Source organism: Bombina bombina, chromosome 1, assembly GCF_027579735.1.
Source record: "Bombina bombina isolate aBomBom1 chromosome 1, aBomBom1.pri, whole genome shotgun sequence".
Lineage (NCBI taxonomy): Eukaryota > Metazoa > Chordata > Amphibia > Anura > Bombinatoridae > Bombina > Bombina bombina.
In genome coordinates, this window is record NC_069499.1 from 77699448 (window position 1) to 77713423 (window position 13976).

General features: G+C 39.5%; 1 protein-coding gene across 3 annotated transcripts in view; it reads right to left on the minus strand.

The window, feature by feature from the left end:
- Positions 1–13976, minus strand: part of CCNK (cyclin K) — a 71332-nt gene that overhangs the window by 29577 nt on the left and 27779 nt on the right. For all 3 annotated transcript variants that reach the window (XM_053697482.1, XM_053697483.1, XM_053697481.1), the window contains exon 4: positions 463–594. In XM_053697482.1, coding sequence (XP_053553457.1) covers positions 463–594 — 132 coding nt within the window. The remainder of the gene's footprint in view (positions 1–462; positions 595–13976) is intronic.

A 13976-nucleotide genomic window follows, 5' to 3' on the forward strand; every position in this document is an offset into this window, starting at 1 on the left:
AGTAAACAATTGTTTCAAATCAATATATCAAAGCAGTACTTGCTGTTGATCTGACCTAAAAACAAACCATGCACACAGAATACTTTGCATCACAGTAAGTCAAGGGTGTCCGAAGGGTGGAGAGAGGAAGAAATTATATATATATATATATATATATTGTCTGAAGTACTATTTCACAAAGTATTTCACTCTCAAAAACACTTGTATGAACCACCCTTATGCAATTCTGTATATCATATGTTTCTAGCAAAGCAGAAAATATTTTTTTCAAAAGTCTATAGGCAAAAGTTTGCATCCGGTTTTATGTGTATTGATAATTTCAGACCTACTGCACTACAAGCTTTTAAAATCTACAAGGACTAAACGTTTTGTAAAAATACAGGGGAAAAAAAACCAGATAAAAAAAATTCAATTTAATAAATTTTTAAGAAATGTTGAAAATAAAAGTAACAATCTCCTTACTTTTGGGTCATCTCCAAATTGGCCAAACTGCACATCGTTTAATAAACTCCTCGCAGTTTTGATTATATCTTTACATTTTTTTGGCGTTTCTTCTACTTTACCTGCCAGGAAAAGACAACAGGCTCCAGTAACCTAAAGAATATAAAGAAAAAATAATATGTTTCAAAAGAATATACCTGGAGGTCTTAATAAACTTAAATAAACAATTCAACCTGCCAATATAGTTCATAATCTACAGCAGAACTACACAAACTACAGCACATGGGACACATTTTGTTCACCAACTATTTTGTGTGGCCCTTTGTAAATCCGAAAACTAAATACCCCATGAATTAAAATCATTAATAGTATAAAATAAATTAAAAACAGAATTTATGCTTACCTGATAAATTACTTTCTCCAACGGTGTGTCCGGTCCACGGCGTCATCCTTACTTGTGGGATATTCTCTTCCCCAACAGGAAATGGCAAAGAGTCCCAGCAAAGCTGGTCACATGATCCCTCCTAGGCTCCGCCCACCCCAGTCATTCGACCGACGGACAGGAGGAAATATATATAGGAGAAACCATATGATACCGTGGTGACTGTAGTTAGAGAAAATAATTCATCAGACCTGATTAAAAAAACCAGGGCGGGCCGTGGACCGGACACACCGTTGGAGAAAGTAATTTATCAGGTAAGCATAAATTCTGTTTTCTCCAACATTGGTGTGTCCGGTCCACGGCGTCATCCTCACTTGTGTGAACCAATACCAAAGCTTTAGGACACGGATGAAGGGAGGGAGCAAATCAGGTCACCTAAATGGAAGGCACCACGGCTTGCAAAACCTTTCTCCCAAAAATAGCCTCCGAAGAAGCAAAAGTATCAAATTTGTAAAATTTGGCAAAAGTGTGCAGTGAAGACCAAGACGCTGCCTTACATATCTGGTCAACAGAAGCCTCGTTCTTGAAGGCCCATGTGGAAGCCACAGCCCTAGTGGAGTGAGCTGTGATTCTTTCAGGAGGCTGCCGTCCGGCAGTCTCATAAGCCAATCGGATAATGCTTTTAAGCCAAAAGGAAAGAGAGGTAGAAGTCGCTTTTTGACCTCTCCTTTTACCAGAATAAACAACAAACAAGGAAGATGTTTGTCTGAAATCTTTAGTAGCCTCTAAATAGAATTTTAGAGCACGGACTACGTCCAAATTGTGTAACAAACGTTCCTTCTTTGAAACTGGATTCGGACACAAAGAAGGTACAACTATCTCCTGGTTAATATTTTTGTTGGAAACAACTTTCGGAAGAAAACCAGGCTTAGTACGCAAAACCACCTTATCTGCATGGAACACCAGATAGGGCGGAGAACACTGCAGAGCAGATAACTCTGAAACTCTTCTAGCAGAAGAAATTGCAACCAAAAACAAAACTTTCCAAGATAATAACTTAATATCTACGGAATGTAAGGGTTCAAACGGAACCCCTTGAAGAACTGAAAGAACTAGATTTAGACTCCAGGGAGGAGTCAAAGGTCTGTAAACAGGCTTGATCCTAACCAGAGCCTGAACAAATGCTTGAACATCTGGCACAGCTGCCAGTCTTTTGTGAAGTAAAACAGATAAAGCAGAGATCTGTCCCTTCAGAGAACTTGCAGATAATCCTTTCTCCAAACCTTCTTGTAGAAAGGATAGAATCTTAGGAATTTTTATCTTGTTCCATGGGAATCCTTTAGATTCACACCAACAGATATATTTTTTCCATATTTTATGGTAAATTTTTCTAGTTACAGGCTTTCTAGCCTGAATCAGAGTATCTATTACAGAATCTGAAAACCCACGCTTTGATAAAATCAAGCGTTCAATCTCCAAGCCGTCAGTTGGAGGGAAACCAGATTCGGATGTTCGAATGGACCCTGAACAAGAAGGTCCTGTCTCAAAGGTAGCTTCCATGGTGGAGCCGATGACATATTGACCAGGTCTGCATACCAAGTCCTGCGTGGCCACGCAGGAGCTATCAAGATCACCGAGGCCCTCTCCTGATTGATCCTGGCTACCAGCCTGGGGATGAGAGGAAACGGTGGGAATACATAAGCTAGGTTGAAGGTCCAAGGTGCTACTAGTGCATCTACTAGAGTCGCCTTGGGATCCCTGGATCTGGACCCGTAGCAAGGAACCTTGAAGTTCTGACGAGACACCATCAGATCGATGTCTGGAATGCCCCATAATTGAGTTATTTGGGCAAAGATTTCCGGATGGAGTTCCCACTCCCCCGGATGGAATGTCTGACGACTCAGAAAATCCGCTTCCCAATTTTCCACTCCTGGGATGTGGATCGCAGACAAGTGGCAGGAGTGATCCTCCGCCCATTGAATTATCTTGGTCACTTCTTTCATCGCCAGGGAAGTCCTTGTTCCCCCCTGATGATTGATATATGCAACGGTCGTCATGTTGTCTGACTGAAACCTTATGAATTTGGCCTTTGCTAGTTGAGGCCAAGCTCTGAGAGCATTGAATATCGCTCTCAGTTCCAGAATGTTTATCGGGAGAAGAGACTCTTCCCGAGACCATAGACCCTGAGCTTTCAGGGATTCCCAGACCGCGCCCCAGCCCACTAGGCTGGCGTCGGTCGTGACAATGACCCACTCTGGTCTGCGGAAGCTCATTCCCTGTGACAGATTGTCCAGGGTCAGCCACCAACGGAGTGAATCTCTGGTCTTTTGATCTACTTGAATCGTCGGAGACAAGTCTGTATAATCCCCATTCCACTGTCTGAGCATGCACAGTTGTAATGGTCTTAGATGAATTCGTGCAAAAGGAACTATGTCCATTGTTGCAACCATCAATCCTATTACTTCCATGCACTGCGCTATGGAAGGACGAGGAACAGAATGAAGTACTTGACAAGAGCTTAGAAGTTTTGATTTTCTGACCTCTGTCAGAAAAATCATCATTTCTAAGGAATCTATTATTGTTCCCAAGAAGGGAACTCTTGTTGACGGGGACAGAGAACTTTTTTCTTTGTTCACCTTCCATCCGTGAGATCTGAGAAAGGCTAGGACGATGTCCGTATGAGCCTTTGCTTTTGACAGGGACGACGCTTGAATCAGGATGTCGTCCAAGTAAGGTACTACTGCAATGCCCCTTGGTCTTAGAACCGCTAGAAGGGACCCTAGTACCTTTGTGAAAATCCTTGGAGCAGTGGCTAATCCAAATGGAAGTGCCACAAACTGGTAATGCTTGTCCAGAAAAGCGAACCTTAGGAACTGATGATGTTCCTTGTGGATAGGAATATGTAGGTACGCATCCTTTAAATCCACGGTAGTCATAAATTGATTTTCCTGGATAGTAGGTAGGATCGTTCGAATAGTTTCCATTTTGAACGATGGTACCCTGAGAAATTTGTTTAGGATCTTTAGATCCAAAATTGGTCTGAATGTTCCCTCTTTTTTGGGAACTATGAACAGATTGGAATAAAATCCCATTCCTTGTTCTCTTATTGGAACTGGATGTATCACTCCCATCTTTAACAGGTCTTCTACACAATGTAAGAATGCCTGTCTCTTTATTTGGTTTGAAGATAATTGAGACCTGTGGAACCTTCCCCTTGGGGGTAGTTCCTTGAATTCCAGGAGATAACCTTGAGAAACTATTTCTAGCGCCCAAGGATCCTGAACATCTCTTGCCCAAGCCTGAGCAAAGAGAGAAAGTCTGCCCCCACTAGATCCGGTCCCGGATCGGGGGCTATCCCTTCATGCTGTTTTGGTAGCAGTGGTAGGCTTCTTGGCCTGCTTACCCTTGTTCCAGCCTTGCATTGGTTTCCAGGCTGGTTTGGGTTGTGAAGTATTACCCTCTTGCTTAGAGGATACAGAATTTGAGACTGGTCCGTTTCTGCGAAAGGGACGAAAATTAGGCTTATTATTAGCCTTAAAAGACCTATCCTGTGGGAGGGCGTGGCCCTTTCCCCCAGTGATGTCTGAAATAATCTCTTTCAAATCAGGTCCAAATAATGTTTTACCTTTGAAAGGAATGTTAAGCAATTTTGTCTTGGAAGACACATCCGCTGACCAAGACTTTAGCCAAAGCACTCTGCGCGCCACGACAGCAAACCCTGAATTTTTCGCCGCTAATCTAGCTAATTGCAAAGCGGCATCTAAAACAAAAGAGTTAGCCAATTTAAGTGCTTGAACTCTGTCCATAACCTCCTCATACGAAGATTCTTTACTGAGCGATTTTTCTAGTTCCTCGAACCAGAAACACGCTGCCGTAGTGACAGGAACAATGCATGAAATTGGTTGTAGAAGGTAACCTTGCTGTACAAAAATCTTTTTAAGCAAACCCTCTAATTTCTTATCCATAGGATCTTTGAAAGCACAACTATCTTCGATAGGAATAGTAGTGCGTTTGTTTAGAGTAGAAACCGCCCCCTCGACCTTGGGGACTGTCTGCCATAAGTCCTTTCTGGGGTCGACTATAGGAAATAATTTCTTAAATATAGGGGGGGGAACAAAAGGTATGCTGGGCCTTTCCCACTCTTTATTTACTATGTCCGCCACCCGCTTGGGTATAGGAAAAGCGTCGGGGGGCACCGGAACCTCTAGGAACTTGTCCATCTTACATAATTTCTCTGGAATGACCAAATTGTCACAATCATCCAGAGTAGATAACACCTCCTTAAGCAGTGCGCGGAGAATGAGATGTTCTAATTTAAAATTTAAATGTCACAACATCAGGTTCAGCTTGATGAGAAATTTTTCCTGAATCTGAAATTTCTCCATCAGACAAAACCTCCCTCATGGCCCCTTGAGATTGGTGTGAGGGTATGTCAGAACAGTTATCATCAGCGTTCTCTTGCTCTTCAGTGTTTAAAACAGAGCAATCGCGCTTTCTCTGATAAGTAGGCATTTTGGATAAAAGATTTGCTATGGAGTTATCCATTACAGCCGTTAATTGTTGCATGGTAATAAGTATTGGCGCACTAGATGTACTAGGGGCCTCCTGTGTGGGCATAACTGGTGTAGACACAGTAGGAGATGATGTAGTATCATGTTTACTCCCCTCATTTGAGGAATCATCTTGGGCAATATCATTATCTGTTGCATTACTGTCCTTTGTTTGGACACTATGGCACAATTATCACATAAATTTAAATGGGGAGACACATTGGCTTTCATACATATAGAACATAGCTTATCTGATGGTACAGACATGTTAAACAGGCTTAAACTTGTCAACAAAGCACAAAAAACGTTTTAAAATAAAACCGTTACTGTCACTTTAAATTTCAAACTGAAAACACTTTATTACTGAATATGTGAAAAAGTATGAAGGAATTGTTCAAAATTCACCAAAATTTCACCACAGTGTCTTAAAGCATTAAAAGTATTGCACACCAAATTTCAGAGCTTTAACCCTTAAATTAACGGAACCGGAGCCGTTTTTACATTTAACCCCTATACAGTCCCAGAATGAGGCTCTGTCTATAACTAGAAAGGCCCCCATCTGAAAAAGGTGTCCAACACAGTGCCTGCCGTTTTTCTAAACGTTCCCCAAGATTATAATACCAATAATTAGTTAGAATCTGCATAATATGCCTAGTAAAGCAACTGTTTTAGCCCAGAAAAATGTCTACCAGTTTTTAAGCCCTTTTTTAAGCCCTTTATTCTTTTATGTTTAACTAAGAAAATGGCTTACTGGTCCCCATGAGGGGAAATGACAGCCTTCCAGCATTACATGGTCTTGTTAGAAATATGGCTAGTCATACCTTAAGCAGAAAAGACTGCTAACTGTTTCCCCCAACTGAAGTTACTTCATCTCAACAGTCCTGTGTGGAAACAGCAATTGATTTCAGTTACTGTCTGCTAAAATCATCTTCCTCTTACAAACAGAAATCTTCATCCTTTTCTGTTTCAGAGTAAATAGTACATACCAGCACTATTTTAAAATAACAAACACTTGATAGAAGAATAAAACTACATTTAAACACCAAAAAACTCTTAACCATCTCCGTGGAGATGTTGCCTGTGCAACGGCAAAGAGAATGACTGGGGTGGGCGGAGCCTAGGAGGGATCATGTGACCAGCTTTGCTGGGACTCTTTGCCATTTCCTGTTGGGGAAGAGAATATCCCACAAGTAAGGATGACGCCGTGGACCGGACACACCAATGTTGGAGAAAAAGCCATAATATAATTGAGTTATTTTTAGCTCACAACTATAATGTAATAATATGGCTCTCGGCCAATCTCACTATCACAGTGTAGCAAAGGAAATCAAAACCCCAGAGGCAGAACTTTTTTTCACTTTCAGCAATGAGATTTTCTTAGTGACAGTTTTTCTGCAGTGTCTCTGAGGAGTCGGTGTTGCCGTGTTTGTTACCCTTACCCAGTGAGCCTGGACAGGTTAATGTACAGCCTTGCTGCTGTAGGTTCCCACAGTGTCAGTCTGTGAACCTGCTCTGCTGTACTGCTGGGGTCTATATACTTTACATGACAGCACAAGGGGCTAGATTCACACATCACTTCCCTTTGTGCTGTGGCCTTTTCTTCTATTGCCAGCACATGAAGACCCTGGGAGAAAGCAGCAACTCCTGTGCGTTACAGTCACTTCCTTACCCCTCTTCTGCCAGATGTTTCTCCTTAGTGGAGGAAGAAAAATGTCCACTTATTTTTAAACCCTGACTACCAGAGAGGATTGCAAGTGTAATGCAGTGCACTATAGCCCTCTGTCAGCCATTAGGTTAACTGCTCTGCCTTCTAGCTACACACACATTATATATATATATATATATATATATATATATATATATATATATATATATATATATATATATATATATATATATATATATATATATATATATATATATATATATATATATATATATATATATATATATATATATATATATACATACATACATTAAAAAGAATGAGGGGAGTAGGCTGTTTTTAGAATTGCGCTGTGCCCTTAGACACAGCTGAACCTGTTTAAAGGATTGAAAATGCAGACCCTTGAAATATATATTAAGAACAACTTTGAGAGAGAGAGAAGTTTGTAGAGACCAAATAAGTAACTACACAAAATACAGGGATATCAGCATTTTCATTTTAATTGGTAAAAAACATAATTTATGTAAGAACTTACCTGATAAATTCATTTCTTTCATATTAACAAGAGTCCATGAGCTAGTGACGTATGGGATATACATTCCTACCAGGAGGGGCAAAGTTTCCCAAACCTTAAAATGCCTATAAATACACCCCTCACCACACCCACAAATCAGTTTAACGAATAGCCAAGAAGTGGGGTGATAAGAAAAAAAGTGCGAAGCATATAAAATAAGGAATTGGAATAATTGTGCTTTATACAAAAAAATCATAACCACCACAAAAAAGGGTGGGCCTCATGGACTCTTGTTAATATGAAAGAAATGAATTTATCAGGTAAGTTCTTACATAAATTATGTTTTCTTTCATGTAATTAACAAGAGTCCATGAGCTAGTGACGTATGGGATAATGACTACCCAAGATGTGGATCTTTCCACACAAGAGTCACTAGAGAGGGAGGGATAAAATAAAGACAGCCAATTCCTGCTGAAAATAATCCACACCCAAAATAAAGTTTAACAAAAAACATTAGCAGAAGATTCAAACTGAAACCGCTGCCTGAAGAACTTTTCTACCAAAAACTGCTTCAGAAGAAGAAAATACATCAAAATGGTAGAATTTAGTAAAAGTATGCAAAGAGGACCAAGTTGCTGCTTTGCAGATCTGGTCAACCGAAGCTTCATTCCTAAACGCCCAGGAAGTAGATACTGACCTAGTAGAATGAGCTGAAATTCTCTGAGGCGGAATTTTACCCGACTCAACATAGGCAAGATGAATTAAAGATTTCAACCAAGATGCCAAAGAAATGGCAGAAGCTTTCTGGCCTTTCCTAGAACCGGAAAAGATAACAAATAGACTAGAAGTCTTACGGAAAGATTTCGTAGCTTCAACATAATATTTCAAAGCTCTAACAACATCCAAAGAATGCAACGATTTCTCCTTAGAATTCTTAGGATTAGGACATAATGAAGGAACCACAATTTCTCTACTAATGTTGTTGGAATTCACAACTTTAGGTAAAAATTCAAAAGAAGTTCGCAACACCGCCTTATCCTGATGAAAAATCAGAAAAGGAGACTCACAAGAAAGAGCAGATAATTCAGAAACTCTTCTGGCAGAAGAGATGGCCAAAAGGAACAAAACTTTCCAAGAAAGTAATTTAATGTCCAATGAATGCATAGGTTCAAACGGAGGAGCTTGAAGAGCTCCCAGAACCAAATTCAAACTCCAAGGAGGAGAAATTGACTTAATGACAGGTTTTATACGAACCAAAGCTTGTACAAAACAATGAATATCAGGAAGAATAGCAATCTTTCTGTGAAAAAGAACAGAAAGAGCGGAGATTTGTCCTTTCAAAGAATTTGCGGACAAACCCTTATCTAAACCATCCTGAAGAAACTGTAAAATTCTCGGTATTCTAAAAGAATGCCAGGAAAAATGATGAGAAAGACACCAAGAAATATAAGTCTTCCAGACTCTATAATATATCTCTCGAGATACAGATTTACGAGCCTGTAACATAGTATTAATCACGGAGTCAGAGAAACCTCTTTGACCAAGAATCAAGCGTTCAATCTCCATACCTTTAAATTTAAGGATTTCAGATCCGGATGGAAAAAAGGACCTTGTGACAGAAGGTCTGGTCTTAACGGAAGAGTCCATGGTTGGCAAGATGCCATCCGGACAAGATCCGCATACCAAAACCTGTGAGGCCATGCCGGAGCTATTAGCAGAACAAACGAGCATTCCCTCAGAATCTTGGAGATTACTAGAAATAGCATTAGGAACAGGAAAGACTTCTGGAATAACCGCAGGAGCTTTAAAAACCTTATCCAAACGTATAGAATTAGTATCAAGAGGACTAGAATCCTCTATTTCTAAAGCAATTAGTACTTCTTTAAGTAAAGAGCGAATAAATTCCATCTTAAATAAATATGAAGATTTATCAGCATCAATCTCTGAGATAGAATCCTCTGAACCAGAAGAGTCCAAAGAATCAGAATGATGGTGTTCATTTAAAAATTCATCTGTAGAGAGAGAAGATTTAAAAGACTTTTTACGATTACTAGAAGGAGAAATAACAGACAAAGCCTTCTTTATGGATTCAGAAACAAAATCTCTTATGTTATCAGGAACATTCTGCACCTTAGATGTTGAGGGAACTGCAACAGGCAATGGTACATCACTAAAGGAAATATTATCTGCTTTAACAAGTTTGTCATGACAATTATTACAAACAACAGCTGGAGGAATAGCTACCAAAAGTTTACAGCAGATACACTTAGCTTTGGTAGATCCAGCAGGCAGTGGTTTTCCTGTAGTATCTTCTGGCTCAGATGCAACGTGAGACATCTTGCAATATGTAAGAGAAAAAACAACATATAAAGCAAAATAGATCAAATTCCTTATAAGACAGTTTCAGGAATGGGAAAAAATGCCAAACATCAAGCTTCTAGCAACCAGAAGCAAATGAAAAATGAGACTGAAATAATGTGGAGACAAAAGCGACGCCCATATTTTTTAGCGCCAAATAAGACGCCCACATTATTTGGCGCCTAAATGCTTTTGGCGCCAAAAATGACGCCACATCCGGAACGCCGACATTTTTGGCGCAAAATAACGTCAAAAAATGACGCAACTTCCGGCGACACGTATGACGCCGGAAACGGAAAAGAATTTTTGCGCCAAAAAAGTCCGCGCCAAGAATGACGCAATAAAATGAAGCATTTTCAGCCCCCGCGAGCCTAACAGCCCACAGGGAAAAAAGTCAAATTTTTGAGGTAAGAAAAAATATGATAATTCAATGCATAATCCCAAATATGAAACTGACTGTCTGGAAATAAGGAAAGTTGAACATTCTGAGTCAAGGCAAATAAATGTTTGAATACATATATTTAGAACTTTATAAATAAAGTGCCCAACCATAGCTTAGAGTGTCACAGAAAATAAGACTTACTTACCCCAGGACACTCATCTACATGTTTGTAGAAAGCCAAACCAGTACTGAAACGAGAATCAGTAGAGGAAATGGTAAATATAAGAGTATATCGTCGATCTGAAAAGGGAGGTAAGAGATGAATCTCTACGACCGATAACAGAGAACCTTATGAAATAGACCCCGTAGAAGGAGATCACTGCATTCAATAGGCAATACTCTCTTCACATCCCTCTGACATTCACTGCACGCTGAGAGGAAAACCGGGCTCCAACTTGCTGCGGAGCGCATATCAACGTAGAATCTAGCACAAACTTACTTCACCACCTCCCTTGGAGGCAAAGTTTGTAAAACTGATTTGTGGGTGTGGTGAGGGGTGTATTTATAGGCATTTTAAGGTTTGGGAAACTTTGCCCCTCCTGGTAGGAATGTATATCCCATACGTCACTAGCTCATGGACTCTTGTTAATTACATGAAAGAAATAACCTTAACATACATCCCTATCAGGGAAAGTTGAAAACGGTGCAGCACAGTTCCTGCAAGCCTATACCAGACAGAGACCCCGATACTGGCTTTACATGGGAACCACAAAGAATGCACAGAGAGCTAAGGTCACACAGTCCTAGGACATCAAATTCGCAACATTCACTCAGTCAGCAATTAGCTTGAATTAACAAACAACACCTCTAACAGAGGATGGCAGTGCAATCCCTGCACTAATCGGCCAACATGTTAATCATTGAGGATCTATGTTTGCTAAAACGGATAGTGAACACAACTATGTTAAATAGCTCTGAAGAATATTATGAACATTTATGCATAGGATGTTAAGTGCATAGGTAAATTGTGACTGAAAGATGGTAATTGAAACCTAGTGGGAAACCAAGCAACACCTATTTCAGAGGGCACCCCTAACATCTAGGAAGGATATGGTGTCTTGAAATTTCCATATAGGATCTATGCTTGGTCTTCCCAATGTCAAGGTGACAATCTAACCAAATTAATTTGACAAATACAATCAAATGTCAAAATTATTGCAAGGAAACAGAAAGGCAAGTGATATATACATATATCGTAATACACATAATAAACCACATGGCAAGTAATGGAATATATCTCCTCCAAACTTGTAGTATAATTTTTACACACTGTCCAGAGTACAGGCATCACATATGCCTGATGCACCATGCAATTACTCTCAGAGGGGTAAAATTCCTTCCCTCTATTGCAATGTAGACATAGTAATTCTTAAGTCCATCCTCTTTATATATACACACACACATATACACACACACGAGAAAGAACAGAACAGTGCCACCTGCAGGTAGAAATGAAAAGTGCACTCGCATTGTACCTTTCTAGCTGCACTGGCATTGGACCTACAGGGAGGAAGCTCCCGTCCACTCTCCATTGTGCTGTATGCCGCACACAAGAGAGACCGGAGGATACAAGGAGGAAGAGACCGCTGACAGCGCTCCGGACAGGCAAGATTTTTTGTGTGTATACTTTGTCGATTCTGCTTTTCTTGCCTATGAGCCGACGCGACTTACAGAAGACAGGCTTATCTACTTACTTACAGCAAGGTCTGAGAAGGAAGCTAGCCAGACTCAGTACGCCACGGAAAAGTAACGTTTATCCGTTAGCAGGTTGGTCTGCAAAAGGAATTACGTAAGGTCATTATACGGCAGTTAACAGCTGAAGACGAGGTGGGTTTCATCTTTCTATTACATAATTTGGGTCAGTACTTGGTTTTATTATATCTAGTTAAAGGCACTATATATCACACCATCATGGATGAGTACTCTGAACAATCATATGTATTCAAAGATTTCAGAGAAGAATCATCAGATTTCTATGATGACATTGTGCACACTCTGGACAGTTTATTTTTTTAAATTGATACACTTAGAAAGAGGGATATAAATTAGATCTCAATATTAAGTCATTTCTTCTGTACAAACATGAAAAGCGCATTCCTAGAGGTCTGCGCATTAGAACATTTCCCTCATTTATAGTTAACACAAACGTTATTTCAAAATGGAATGCCATTTTAGATGCATGCTCTTTTGCATTAATAGATCTGCTTATCGATTTAAAAAAAGATCAGCATAAAGATCTGTTGTTGGAACTTAAAGAGACACAAGAAAAGCTCATTTTCCAACAAGATAAAGATTTAAAAAAAAAAAAAAAAAAAAAAAAAAAAAAAAAATTTGAACAAAGCGTGCACACTTTTAAACAGGAATTATGGCAATTCAAATCAAGGAAAATGACACGTGATAAGGACTATGACTCCAAACAAGTCTATAAATGGAATCAAGATGATTTTCCTAGACAGAGATATTAAAGGGACAGTCAACACAATAATTTTTGTTGTTTAAAAAGAAAGATAATCCCTTTATTACCCATTCCCCAGTTTTGCATAACCAACACAGTTATAGAAATACATGTTTTAATTCTGTAATAACCTTGTATCTAAGTCTCTGCAGACTGCCCCCTTATTTCAGTTACTTTGACAGACTTGCATTTTAGCCAATCAGTGCTCACTCCTAGGTCACTTTACGTGCATGAGCTCAATGTTGTATCTATATGAAAGACATGAACTAATGCCCTCTAGTGGTCAAAATGCATTCAGATTAGAGGCAGTCTTCAAGGTCTAAGAAATTAGCATATGAACCTCCTAGGTTTAGCTTTCAACTAAGAATACCAAGAGAAGAAAAATTGGTGATAAAAGTACATTGGGAAGTTGTTTAAAATTACATGCCCTATTTAAATCATGAAAGTTATTTTTGGACTTGACTGTCCCTTTAAAGGAATTATAACAAAAAACAAGAAAGGCAATTGCAACAAAAAGGGAAAAATCAGTAACATTTTCAGATACGGAATACGAATTCGACTCGTCAGATGGGGATGCCATGGAAGAAACAAATGTACCATCTGTGCTAAGATCATATGAGGACACACCGGTACCAGAAACATCTAACTCACAGTCAAAAAACGAGGCGCACCAGACTTCTCCCATGGGAAGAAGAAAAAAAAACAGAGGGAGAAGGGGTTAAACAAGGGAAAGTGCTCAAACAAATGCAAGCAGAAGGAAGACAACAAGGAACTTCCCCCAGGACATAAGCCACCAGATCACAAATGGTGCAGAAGAACTACGCATAATGAATGCAGATGTTATCAACTTATCAAATGTTATATTGTCTAAGATTGATGTTTTATCTAAGGGTCTCAATTGTGTCTCTGCCAGCCACTTCAATCCCTTTGAGACCATTTTGGACACTAATAAATTTGTCCGTAAAATCACGCTGCAAAAGCATTTTAATGATGAAAGTGGCAAGCAGGAACAAAATGATATGGAAGTCGTGGTAAGCAACACTGACGCCATAGCCAATAATGATCTAAACTTTTCAGATTATTGTAGTATAGTGGATTTACAAGATCTTCAGCAAGATGGGGTTCAAATCAATACAGGTCTGACCAATGAAAAGGGATATCTGCCTCT